Below are 13,566 nucleotides of genomic sequence, written 5' to 3'. Positions count from 1 at the left end.
GAAGAATTTTGGAATTTCCAGGACCTTGAGGGGCCAGCTGTTGCTAGGGAAACATCATTTATTACCATTTAACAAAACCTCAGTCTTGAGACCCTTCAGAAGTATATCGGGGGGTGTAAGCTTGGAGTATGATTGTCAGCATATATCTTGGGGCAGTTGAGATAAAGGAAGTAGACTTTCAGGATCCTTAAGGTTGGGATATTGTTAAGCTAATGTTCTCTTTTGCCCCAGCAAACTGTCATCATCAAGGCAGCTAAGCTCCTAGAAGGAGGTCACTCTGTTTCAAGGACTTGTCAATGGGCTACAAGCAGTAAAGGAACTTAATTTTTCATGTACCTTAGTTTCCCATATTACTGTGGCAAGCACTTAAACCCCTTTCCTTTGTTTTTGGGTAACCAGGAGTGTCCAAGGAATATCACACATATTCCACTTGTTGGGGGGGGGGGGGCAGGGGATGCCAGCCTACATTTTGCCCTCAGCTTGCCCCAAGCTCCCTCATCAAAGTAGCATCCTCTGATTCCAAGTAGAAGCAAGCAGATATCCTTTCTGGAGGAAAGGATCTCAAATTTAAGCTTGGAGTGGAGAGAGACCCACAGGAGGCAGATATCAGAGAGTACCAGAGGAAGGTCTACTTGATAAATCCCAGAAGACTCTTAGAAGGAACCCTTCAAAAGAGGACTCTAAAGCTAAGAAAATATTCTGTCCTACCCTACCTTCTACATAGGAAACACCTACTAAAGCTATAAGAAAATTAACCTCATTTAAATATAAATGATTGAAAAGATTAAAATTGAATCCCACAGAAAAATATCATAAAAGAGGATAAAAGAAAATAGCCTACAGAGATTGAAAGAACAGCAGAGCTGTAAGGCTACAAAGTAGATGAAACTAGTATCTAATATTTCAATATGAGCTTACAGAATTAAGAAGGGAATAGATAGTATGTAAGAAAATCCTAAATTAGAATTGAAAGGGCAAGAAGATTAGATGGCTAGACAACAAGGGGATATATAAAGACAGCTGACCTCACTGGAGAGAATACTTTAAGTAAATATTTCAGAAATAGTTAACTATCAAGAGCAAATAAACCACACAGAAAGCACAAGGGAACGGTATTGGAAAGGAGAAAAACAGAAAACCATCAAACAGAAACATAGTTAAGCATGTGAAAGTAAGAGAGAGGCAAGGCAAGGACCATCCAACACAATATGAAATTAGTCCACAAAGAAGAAAAGGAAAGCCATAAAATGGAATAAATACTAAAAACTATCATTCAAGAAAATTTCCTAAGATGAGACAAACCTGCTTACTAAAAGGACAACCTGAAAAATTGACTCAATATCATCAACACCAAGGAGTATTCCAATGTAACTATTGTATTTTAATAATAAAGGTGGTTGACCTTTGGATTCCAGGTAAAAAGATAAGGGAAAGAAGGAAAGTTTATAAGGGAAAGAAAATTAGATTGATCTCAGGCTTTGTGATAAAACATTTTATGCTAAGAAACATACAACCTGTAGTTTTCACATGCAGCCAAAATGATCTTCAAGAATAAAATTCAAAAAGAGTTATAAACAAATAGGTATTCAGGAGATATTGTCCCCAGTGGTTCTCCCTGAAGACTATACAAACAAAAATTTCATATCGACTAAGGAATGATTGGAGAAGTTTCTGCATAGGAACTACTGGTGAGCACTGAATGTTTATACCACTGTCTTGAAAAGAAGGGACTATTTATGGATATTAGGAAAAGACATTAGTATGAAGTTAACCGTAAGAACAAAATATATCACCCATATAACAGTAAGAATAAAAAGAACCAACCACAAGGTGAAGTACATACACACATGTATTTTATATATTTACATTTGTATTTATATTTATGCATTTATCTGTATATATGTATATATAATTTTAAAAATTATATAGGAGGACCACAATTAAACATACTGTTGCTTTCAGCATATATAAATAGACTTAACTCCTGCATGAAATGAAAAAAAAAAATTCAGCTTGGCTCATAAGCAAAATCCAGTTCTCTAATGTGTGTAAGAAGCACTACTAAAAAAAACTAAATCAGAGAAGTTAAAAATGAAAGAGTGGGCTTCTTAATTCTCTTGCTGTCCCACACTTGATCTTTAGCTACTTATTACATTTTTTAAATTCAGCTTCTATCATCTGGCAGTGTCTGCCTTGCACAAACAAATGCTCTGGCCCTAATCCTCTCTGTAGATGCCTGTCTCTCCCCAGACACAGGTTGCTCTGAGTTTGCCCTATCATAAAACTGATGGGTTCAAGAAAAAACATTATTTGCAATTTTTCCAGCTTTCTTGTAAGAAGAGTGCGAATGACACTCTTTCCAGTTTTTAAAAAAGCTATGGCCCAACAATTCTACCTACAGCTACACTTTAGATACTTGCATCCACCTGTAACAAGGAGATAAGTAAAATAATACTTAAGTCGGCAATATTCACAATAGTCAGACAACCTGTATGTCTATCAGTAGCCTAATGGAAAACAAACTGTGGAATATTCATATACCGGATTACTATTTACAGAGGAAAATGAATTATAGCTATATGCAACCACATGAATGAATCTCACATTTAGTGAAAGAAGCAGAAAGAAAAAATATATATCAGATGATTCCATTCACATAAGCTTCAAAGGTAGGAAAACTCTACCTCAATTTTTAGAGGTGTATGCACAGGTAAAAACACTCAGGAAAGGAAATATCCACAATAACAACGAAGGTATTGGTGACTTTTTATGGGGGAAAGAGGCTGAGAAGTGGCACATGGGAGTTTCTGTGTTACTATTACTTGGCCTAAATGAGATGATTTCACCAGTGTTTGCTTTGAGTAATTCATTAAACTCCATGTTTCAAATATTTCACACACAAAAAAGAGCTGCACATGACCATGGAGACAATACATGCATTAAAATTCGCATTAAAGGGGCACCTAGGTGGCTCAGTCGGTTGAGTGTCCGACTTCGGCTCGGGTCACCATCTCACGGTCCGTGAGTTCGAGCCCCTCGTCGGGCTCTGGGCTGATGGCTCGGAGCCTGGAGCCTGCTTCCGATTCTAGGTCTCCTTCTCTCTCTGCCCCTCCCCCATTCATGCTCTGTCTCTCTCTGTCTCAAAAATAAATTTTAAAAAACTGTTAAAAAAATTTTTTTAATTCGCATTAAAAAATCTCACCATTATGAACATGTATTTTTTACTTTAAAACATTTTAAACCCAGTTAATCCAATTTTCATCAACTGCAAATGTGCACTGATGAGTGTAAATATGTTTGTTCCCATTAGAAATGGATACCACCCTTTTCCCTGTCATTCCACCAGTGGGTAAGAACACACAGAACATACAGGCTGACTTTGGTAATCTATAGGCATGATTTTGTCTTTCATGGGGCATGTGATCATGCGAATAGTGAGGAGGCATGGTCCTCCTCTCCTCCCCACCAAGCACACTGTACATGCATACATATCCACACAACCAGAATGAAAATCCAGCCAGCTCATCATATTCTCAGCACTATGTTCAGGAATAAAGTCTTGTTGTAACATTAGAATTTGAGGAGGCTCAGGTTTTGAACATGCGGCATGTGAGCTGACAACTTTACTGTACCTGAAAGCATACCTTTAGTAATTGCTATGAACTCCACATAATAAGGCTATTCATCAGGAATAAATCTGAAAGGCATTAACCATGTCATGTGTACCAAAGAGAGTGGGTTATTTGACCATGTCATTTTTTTGTATTAACAATTGTGTATAATGAAGTTGATATAGCAATATTTTGGAAATTAAAAATGGTATCTGTTAAGATTATCTATCTTGCTTTCATTTCTTAGGTAGTGTATTAAAGCATGAGAATCAAGGGATCCTAAACTACTACATTCCCAGCAAGGACAACAGCTGGGGAAAGGTGAATGTAGAAACCATGCTCTTCTAACATTACATGTTAAGAAAGTGCTTCTGATGGGGGAAGTATCTGATATCCAAGCATATGTAATGGGAGGCTGACATTGTATGAGGAGCAAAAAAATTCCCTAAAGTATGTTATTTTTCAAAGGCCCCTAGAGTTTAATTGATTTTTCTTTCTTAAATCCCATTATTTGTCATGTCTAACAAGATAATAGGGACAGAGAAGTGCTTCCTTGCAGATTCTCAATTATCTGTTCATTTTCTCATCTTCCCCTTTTGTCCTCCAACATGAACTTGGCAGGACTTGGAGGACGGGCAGGAGATGCTCAGCTGGGTTGGAGGCTGGAGGGGACGACTGCAATGGTAACTGCACTTTTTTACTGCTGTTGTTGCTAAAGGTGTTTGGTATTTTGGAGGAAGCTAAAGAGAAGTTCAATTTAGAAGACTACTCCATCAGTCAGATAACACTGGAACAAGTCTTCCTGATCTTTGCTAACCCAGAGAACACAGAAGGTGATTATCAAGAAAAGGTACCATGAGATTTACTCCCAAACAGTGACCCTTATGTCTTCCTTAGACTACTCTGTCTATTACTGGACACATAGAGGGGCATTACTATGGGTGTGTTTATCTTGGCATAAATGTATTTACATAATAAAGAATCCTCCAAAGAATAACATATATATGTCACTCTTCTGTAAATTTACATGGGTGGCTTGTGTATCCAGCATGTGCAGATCTAAAGACATTTGGTGAAATGTTTTCCTAGAAATACAAAAGAGCAGCATTAATCAGGGTAGGAAAAGGACATATTCTTGAGCATCCTGAATGTTTAAACAGAAACATCCAAAAAAAATGGTGCTGTCAAATGGGACAGCTTGAAAAGCAAAAGGATTGTTTCAGTACTTGAGTTGTGGTTAAGAGGAACATTAAGCATGTATCAAACCATTTTTCCCATGGATACACACACACACACACTATTTTTTGAGGGCAAAGGGAGAGGGAGAGGGAATCTTAAGCAGTCTCCATGCCCAGTGCGGAATCAGATGTGGGTCTCAGTCTCACGACCATGAAATCATGACCCAAGCCACAATCAAGAGTCAGAGACTTAACTCACTGAGCCACCTAGGCACCCACACACAATTTTATACCAGAAAGGATCTAATTAAAATCAGTATCAAATTTTAAGGGGTAGGGGTGTGTTGGGTTATTATTTCCAAAACTCAAACCAAGATTCTTCATTTGCAAGAGAATCTTTGTACCATAACATTTAGAGTCCAAGAACAGAAAGCAAAACCATTATTTAAAAAATACTATTTTCTTTTCTATTCTTGTCCCACCTCTGATTAAGAAGAAAAGAAGAAGAAATGAAGTGAAGAATAATACACAGAGCTCTTCCTCAGATTCTTGTTTGGCCACATGGAGTCCCCCATAAGCCATGTGAGAAATCTAGTAACTCTCAAGATTCACGGGCAGATGAGCAGACAAGAGATGATTGTTGTCCATTTGCAAGATAGAAAGAATCCATGAAGCTGCTCTACTTTAGGATGGTTTGTTCAAGGTTTATATATTCTTAGTTGGATATTTGTGAGTAATAAAATTATGCCCAAAAGCTAATTGTTTTTTTTTTTTAATTTTTTTTTCAACGTTTATTTATTTTTGGGACAGAGAGAGACAGAGCATGAACGGGGGAGGGGCAGAGAGAGAGGGAGACACAGAATCGGAAACATGCTCCAGGCTCCGAGCCATCATCCCAGAGCCCGACGCGGGGCTCGAACTCACGGACCGCGAGATCGTGACCTGGCTGAAGTCGGACGCTTAACCGACTGCGCCACCCAGGCGCCCCAAAAGCTAATTGTTTTTAGGTATAACTTTCTGTGGGTTCCACTCCCATACATGCCGTACATCACCAGTGATTTCAGTAATCGCAAAATTTGCAGGCTGGCAAACTTTAAAAGAGGAGGGGGAACTCATTTTATTAAGGTCTTACTTGCATCTAGTCTCACAGTTGGCATAATTAATGACTCTTTTTAAAATTCCTTGAGTGTGGTGGTCTCTTCACTGTCCCTATGATCCAATTCACCTCTTACCTTCCAGCAAGAAACGAACAAATTATGTCAGTTCCTCTACTAAGCACTTTACATGCATTGCATTATTTAATCCCACTACAAAACTCTGGGCTAGGTATTGCAGCTACTATTTTCCTCACTGTACATGGGAGAGGCAGAGGGGTTAAGGGATTTACCCAGGGTCACCCAGCAAGTAAGCAGGAGCGTTCGTCAGTATCCCCACTTGGAGTCAGGAAACCACACAGCAATTTGAACAGGGAAAGTTAAAAGAATGATTAATTATAGCAGGGGGTTAGCTATAGGAGATACAGGGAACTCCAAAGGATACACTATGGATGAGGGAAAATATCGAAGGAAGAAACAAACTTGGAAGAGGACCCTTCCCCAAGGCTGGGATTCAGATATTCTTGGAGAAGGTGAACTTGGGGCTCACTTGATGGTGGAGAAGTTTCTTGGCCCTGGGTCAAGGCTGTTCCAAACCTGCTGAGCAAACAGGAAACACCCCATAGTTACAGGCTGCCTCCGCTAGCCAGCAAGGAACTGTGGCTGGATCTAGCAAGCAGGAAACTCTTCTCTGTGGTTGTTGGCAGGCTGGTGCTAGGCAGGGGCACCTGCCGGAGTCACTGAGAATCCACGGTTAATGGGGGTCGGGGGAGGTACAGGGTGAATGCCCAGAAATGTCCTCCACACCTGCTGCTGACAGCAAGGGGAGAGCAACAATCAAGAGAAAACACAGCACCTGGAGCAGCAGCCTTTGGTCCTGTAGCGTCCCGCCAGCACCCTCTCCTGACCAAGCTTAACCTGACAGCTCAAGAACCCAATTCCATTTGCTGCCTAGAGGCCAGACCCCGATCCCTGGCGGGGTAGGGAAGAGATTAGCCTCTGGCAGAATTCAGAACCTGCTTGGCAACGCTTAAGCTACACCGAAGGTGGGTATTGGGGTGGGGTCCGCCAAGAGAAGCGACCACTGATGAATTTGTGGAGCAGGAGAGAGGTCGGGACGTGGGGCCCCCTGAGTGGCTGGCGGGTCGGGGAAGCGCGTGGAGAGGACGCCGTGGGAGTCACAACGCGCAGAGCGCCCACGTGTCGAGGCGCGGGCGGCGCTCGCTGGGGAGCTGGACTCGCTGGGGAGCTGGACCGCGCGCCTTACGCCAGAGTCGCCCCACGTCGGGGGCTGCGAGTGGCCCCTGCAGCAGGCTTGCGGGCCCCCGAGTGGGGGGAACCTCTGCAAGTTCTCTGCTGCCGCCCACAGACCCTAGAGGGCGGCCAGTGAATCTCTCCCAACTTCCTGCCACGAGCTACTGGCCCGCTGAGGTGACCATGACACTTGAGGGAGAGGGGAGCCCGCGAGACTTGGAGGGTGGTGGGGTGGTCCACCGGGGTCTAGACGCAGAGAGCCTGGGGGCAAGCGCACGGGCCCCGACGTAGGGCCCTCAGGGTCTGGGGGCCTCGGGCAGTGCTGGGTGGGGCCCCACACTCTAAGGGGTCCCGGGCGGAGGGTCCAGTGCGCGCAGGGGGCAGGGAGGCGCGTGCGGGCCAGGTGGCGGGGCTGCAGGGAGGAGGGGGCAGGCTGGGGGACTAGGTGTGTGCGCGCATGTGCGAGGAAGGGTCCGTGGCCGCTGACCTCCTCGCGGGGCCGGCAGGCAGCTGGGCGGTTGGCGAAGGCGTTGGGAGAAGGCGCCGCGCCCGGTGACCCGCGTCCCTCAGCGGCGGAGGCGCAGGTGTAGCAGTGGCGGTTTCGAGGCCCGAGCGGTGAGTGCGGGACCACCCCGCCCTGGTGGTGTCTTCTCCCCAGATTCCCCCGGGGAGGCGAAGGGTGGGCTTCCTGGACTTCCCCGGAGGCCCACCCCCTGGCCGCACTGTTGAGTGCAGAGCCGGAAAGGGCGAACCCCCCAACACCAAAAGCCCCAATACACTGGAACCCTCCACAACCCTTTCTGCCCCCTCCAAAGCCCGTTGTATGTAACATATATATTATAATATTCCCCGTACCTCGCTGTCTAATGTCGCTCGCCGCTCGCCGCCACACCCAGCGTTGACCCTCCATCCTGTAGTTTTGCATGTCCCTCACTGGACCTCACTCCCTTCCTTTTCCTCTCCAAGTGCCCCTGCTCTGGGGAATGCATCCCGGACTTCCCAGGGAGGAGAAAGTGCCAAAACAAGCACATGACGTAGGAGACACTTCTCTGCACCCCAAGACACACAGAGAAGCTAATGGGAACACATTAAACAAACAGAATTTTATTTTGGTTGCCTTCAGTATTTGAAAGCCAGGGGTCTGGAGGCACGTGTTTTGGGTCTAGGGCTGGGGTGTCCAGAATTGACTTGCTGTGTGACTGTCCCAGTCAGCTGGGGCTGCTGTAATAGAATACCTACCGTGGGCTGGGCCACCCAAATGTATTTCTCACAGTTCTGGAGGCCGGGAAGTCTCAGTTCAGAGGTCCGTGAGATTCAGTGTGTGGTGAGAGCCTGATTTCTGGGAACAGGGGAGCTCTCTGGGGCCCTGTCTTATAATATGGGCACTAATCCCATTCATCGGGGCTCCATCCTCATGGCCTCATCACGTGCCCAATGTCCCTCATCCTGATACCATCACATCCGGGTTTGGATTTCAACATACGAATCTGGGGAGGAGGGGAGGACCCAGACAGTCAGATTATAGCAATGACCCAAGGTAAACTTTGACTTCACAAGGCCAGGGTTTCCTTGTCTGAAAGAACCTGGATATTACACGTACCCATCTCTCAGGGTGACTAGACTATTTCAACTGACAGAACACAGTAAGTGTTCAATAAATAGAGAAGGGGTATGGAAGTTAAGTGCTGCAGGAAGCTCACGTTGTCTTAGTTTTCTTCTGTCAAAGCAAAAATTGCACTGGAAGAAGTAAAACAGGCAAGGAAGACTTTATGTGAGGCTACCAGAGCAGGGAAGAGAGGCCAGAACTCAGTCTGAGCTCAACTCTGCTGAAACAAAGGTTGGGAAGGTGTTTGTGGACTGAGGTGAGACAGTGGGAAAGTTGGAAAAGTTGGAGGGAAGGTTGACCAGGAGAACACCTTGAGTAACTTCCTGAGTTTGTCCACGTGGTTCTCTGATGAGGCCATCTGTGTTTGCTGATTGGTGCCTGTTGAAAGCTAGCTCCTCCCCTCGCACAGATACTGGGAATAGGGGTGTTATTTTCCTTGAGGATTATGTGTCAAAGGATGACTCCCAGGTCCTTCAGAAAGGCAGTTTGGGGTTGTAAAACAGGAAAGAGGCTTGTAAAAAAGGGTTATCTGTATTTTAAACAGAGAAAGGATGTATAATTACAAGTTTTCTAAAGCACATGTTCAAAGAAAAGGGTGGTTAGGACCTAGAGCCAGAAGAGCCTTTCTAAAGGTTGGTCCAGCTCAGAGTAAACAGGCAGGCCATCTTGGTCACCTCATTGTATGCAAAGTAGGCAGAAGATTTAAAAGGAAAGATACCTCTGTATTAGCAGAGTTAAGAAAGCTGCTGTATTCCGCTCAGGACAACTCATGGGGCGCCTGGGTGGCTCACTCGGTTGAGTGTCCAACTTCGGCTCAGTTCATGATCTCGCCGTCTGTGAGTTCAAGCCCCACGTTGGGCTCTGTGCTGACAGCTCAGAGTCTGGAGCCTGCTTCGGATTCTGTGTCTCCCTCTCTCTTGTCCCTCCCCTGCTCATGCTCTGTCTCTCTCTGTCTCAAAAATAAATTTTAAAACATTATATATATTAAAAAAAAAGAACAGCTAAGTACTTTTAAGAAAAGTAAATGAAGTAAGTATAGTGACTAAAAATCTCATTTTAAGAAATCAGCACTGTAAGCAATGTAAGCTTAATTTTCAGTAACTCCATTTAATTGTGTTTTTGGAACCCACACATCAATAGACTGCCCTAAAACTTTCAGACATACTAGGTTTGTGCCTCTTCTATGTCCTCTTCTTTTCCCTCCCACCCCAGTGTTACATCCAGCTTTGGAGGACAAGAGTGGTAGTGAAATTAGTATTTAGGGCCAGGATATTGTGGGTGAACTGATTGCTGGCCAGGCTCTTTTAGACTCTTCTTCCTGAAGGTTCTCCCAAATCTGTCTTGGAGGTAGTGAAGGAGGTGGAATGACAGGTTTTTAAGAAGCTTTGTACTCCCTCTTTGTGTATGATTCCAAATCACATGAGTTACCCTAGAAAGGATAAATGGTAAAAATTAGACTTTGTCCTTTTAGGCTTAGGCGTTCCTCACTCTTCTTTGAGACAAAAAAAAAGAAAAATTGGGAATGTAGTACTTCAATACTAAGATTGTACTAAAGTGCAAACTTATGGTTAATATATCAAAATATTATTCACTATAAGAGCAAGAGAAAAAAGTTCTTGGGTCAGCTAGTACATCAGGTAGTTCTTTCTTCACAGATTTTTACCCCCAACATCTGAAGAAGCAATTAGAACAATAGTACAGGTGAATTCTGTAGAATTCAAATCTTAAAGGCATAACAAATTATAGAATGTGTAAATCTCCTATATTCCACCGCCTGAGAGACAAGTACTGTCAACACATTTGTTTATTCTGTCATTTTTCTTCTTTATACATAAACTAACATATATTTTTTTTTAAAAAAAAGCATTTATATCACATAGAATGTTTTTCATCTTTCCCCCTTTCATGATATATTATCCTCTCATGAAATTTATCCTCTTTAAAACAGATGAAATAAAATTTCACTGAAGGGATTGCCATTATTTATGCAATCATTCTGTTTTCATTCTATCTTACTATTTCCAGTGTTCTGGTGAATGATCTTTTTTTTTTTTTTTTTTTTTTTTGGTATGAATCTTTGTTTTGCTATGGTTTTGCTTTAGGAACTTTGTTTCTGTAGGTTTTTTTTTTTTCTCTTTAAGACTTTGATTGGCATAAACTCCTTTATTATTAATGTAGCAGACATATATTGAGTGTCTTTTATCAATCAGTGAGGAGTAATATTTACCCTGAGGTGAAGCCCTCCCTCCTAATGAAAAATTGAAGAATGGCACTATTGCAGAGTTAGAAGGTTGTATGAATTATAAGTTGATGTTATGCCATTGCCATATAAACAGAACACCTGCCAGGCCATTTTGAGTGAGGTTAGTCTTATATTGAGAATTGCAATCTTTATATAAATAATGCGCAGTGCACCAGGCTTCATGTTGTTTGAGACCCAAAAGAAAATTACACTATCCCTACTATAGGGCTGTCGAAGGTGTCTTGTCACATTCTTAAAGCTAAAGATTGGTTTTTTGCTTTTTGGTTTTTTACCCTTTGTGTTCAATGAATAGGAGCTACAATGATCTTTAAAATGTGTTTCGCTTGAAGTATAATTTACATAAGATGGAATGCCCAGATTTTGAGTGACAATTTGATCGGTTTTGAAAATGCATACCTCTGTGAAGACACAGTCTATTTGTATCACACCAGAAAATATCCTCCTGCCCCTTTGTTTTCAACCACCACTCACCCTGCTCACCCTAACCCTTGATAGGATTTTGCCTATTCTGGGTACCATCTTAATGGAATCATGTGGGCTGTACATTTGTGTCTGGCTCTTTTCCCCAGTACCCCTTTGTCACATCCGCCCATAACTAGAGTACTGATCTGTTTTCTGTTCCTAAAATTTTATATGAATTTTTTATGTATTCTAGATAGAAGATCTTTATCAGCTACATGTATTATGAATATTTCCTTTTTCTGGCTGGCTTTTTGGTTTTTTTCAGCAATGTCTTTTGAAGAGTAAAAGTTTTTTATATTGCTTACATCCAGTTACATTTTCTTTTGTGCCTCATAGTTTGGGTGTCCTAAGTAAGAAATCTTCATATACCAGGTTAATGGGATTTTCTTGTTTCCTTGGAAAGTTTTATATTTTTAGACTTTTAATTTAGATCTGTCATATATTTGGCGTTCATTTTTGAGGTAAGGACAGTGCTCATTTTTTTTTTTCCCATTCACATATTCAGTTGTCCCAGCACCATTGTTTGAAGTCTTTTCTTTACCCATTGAATTCCTTTGGTAATTTGTGGGAAATAATTGACCATATTTATGTGAATCTATTTCTGGATCCTATTCTGTGCCGTTGATCGTAGTTTTTATCTCTTCACCAATACCACACAGGGTTGTTTCTTCCCCCCCCCCCCCCCCCATTTTTGTGGTGCTTATTTCCCCCCTTCCATTTGAAGAACTCTATATTTTAGAGACATGAGCCCTTTGCCTGTCATATGCATTGCTAGTTTCCTCAGTTTGTCATTTGTCTTTTAACTTGGCTCACGTTACTATTTACTGCACAACACTTACTTTTTTTTATATATATATTATAATGTGAAACTTGTATTGCTAGTGGATTTTGATTTCATGGAGACTTTTCCCATTTCCACATTTTACCTTTTCCAAATGAGTATTATTTTGTTCTAGCAACATTTATTAAAAATACATCTTTTGCCCAGTGAATTCATTGTCACTTACAGCATATCCTGAATTTCTGTATGTGTTTTGGTTTATTTCTTGAATTTCTATTCTGTTCCATTTTTCTGACTTTCAATTATTTTACTAGTACCACCCATTTTTAAGTAGACTTTATAGAATGTTTTAACATCTGGTAGAGCTAAACTTCACCTCATTAATCTTATTTTTCACTGTTTTCCTAGCTGTTTTTTCTTACCTTTCCACATAAACTTTAGAATGAAAAAGAAACTTACTGGTTATTATTTTCAGTGAGACAACATTAAATACATACTGACTTGGGAGAAGAATGATATATTTATTTTATATCATCCTATTTAAGAACAAGGAATATTTTTCCAACTGTTCAAATAAATTTCTGAGTTTTACAAGAGGGTTTTAAAGTTTTCCTCATTTAAAATCGCACATTTGTTGTTATATTTGTTTCTAAGTATTTTGTCTTTTTGTTACCGTTATAAACTGGAATGTTCTCTTCTTTTATGCCTTGTAATAAGTTTTCTGTTTATAAGAACTGTGTATGTGAAAGTTACTGGTTTTTACATTAATTTTATATATTACTACAAATTAAGTAAAATTTTATATACTATTAAAATTTAAGAAGATTTAATTTTTTGCTTTTCACTCTGATTCTTTTAGGTCAAGCAATTATATCTGCTTGATAGTTTTACTCTTGTTTTCTCTTGTCTGATTTCATTGTCTAATATCCTTAATACATTGTGAAACCGTAGTGAGTACACTGGCCATCATTCTTCGTGTGTACATTTTACTGTGTTAGAACATATTCATGAATTCCTATTCGTTTTTAGTGGTTTTAATCAGGAACAAAAGTTAAATTTTGTCAGAGGCCTTTTCAAGGAGGTGATTGTAAGATTCCGCCCCCCCCCCCCCGAGATATATTAATATGGTGAATTACATGATAGATTTTCTAATATTGAACCACCCTTCTGTTCCTGGAATAAATGCCACCTGCTTAGAGTGTTAATTTTTTTTAATGTAATTATGCTTGGTAGTATTCTATTCAGAATTTTTGCATTGATATGTGAGTGGAATTAGTGGGGTTTTTTGGGAAGTAGTCTTTGTTAGATAGGTTTGCT

At 41.3% G+C, this 13,566-nt stretch overlaps 1 protein-coding gene and 1 long non-coding RNA gene across 5 annotated transcripts in view; both read left to right on the top strand.

The window, feature by feature from the left end:
- Positions 1-5,548, top strand: part of LOC125154203 (phospholipid-transporting ATPase ABCA3-like) — a 304,058-nt gene extending 298,510 nt beyond the window's left edge. For 3 of the 4 annotated variants that reach the window (XM_047838050.1, XM_047838051.1, XM_047838049.1), the window contains 3 exons: positions 3,859-3,932; positions 4,330-4,461; positions 5,286-5,548. In XM_047838050.1, the coding sequence (XP_047694006.1) occupies positions 3,859-3,932; positions 4,330-4,461; positions 5,286-5,366 (287 nt within the window). In that variant the 3' untranslated portion in view covers positions 5,367-5,548. Of the gene's footprint in view, positions 1-3,858; positions 3,933-4,329; positions 4,462-5,282 lie in introns of all 4 variants that reach the window. The other variant, XM_047838052.1, reaches the window with a different exon arrangement.
- A 2,075-nt stretch (positions 5,549-7,623) lies between these two features.
- Positions 7,624-13,566, top strand: part of LOC125154209 (uncharacterized) — a 30,996-nt gene continuing 25,053 nt past the window's right edge. The window contains exon 1 of the long non-coding RNA XR_007147718.1: positions 7,624-7,752. This is a non-coding gene — a long non-coding RNA (uncharacterized LOC125154209). The remainder of the gene's footprint in view (positions 7,753-13,566) is intronic.

The sequence above is a fragment of the Prionailurus viverrinus genome, chromosome E3 (assembly GCF_022837055.1).
Source record: "Prionailurus viverrinus isolate Anna chromosome E3, UM_Priviv_1.0, whole genome shotgun sequence".
Lineage (NCBI taxonomy): Eukaryota > Metazoa > Chordata > Mammalia > Carnivora > Felidae > Prionailurus > Prionailurus viverrinus.
The sequence above is the reverse complement of the archived record's forward strand: the minus strand, read 5'-3'. Positions and strand labels throughout refer to the sequence as shown.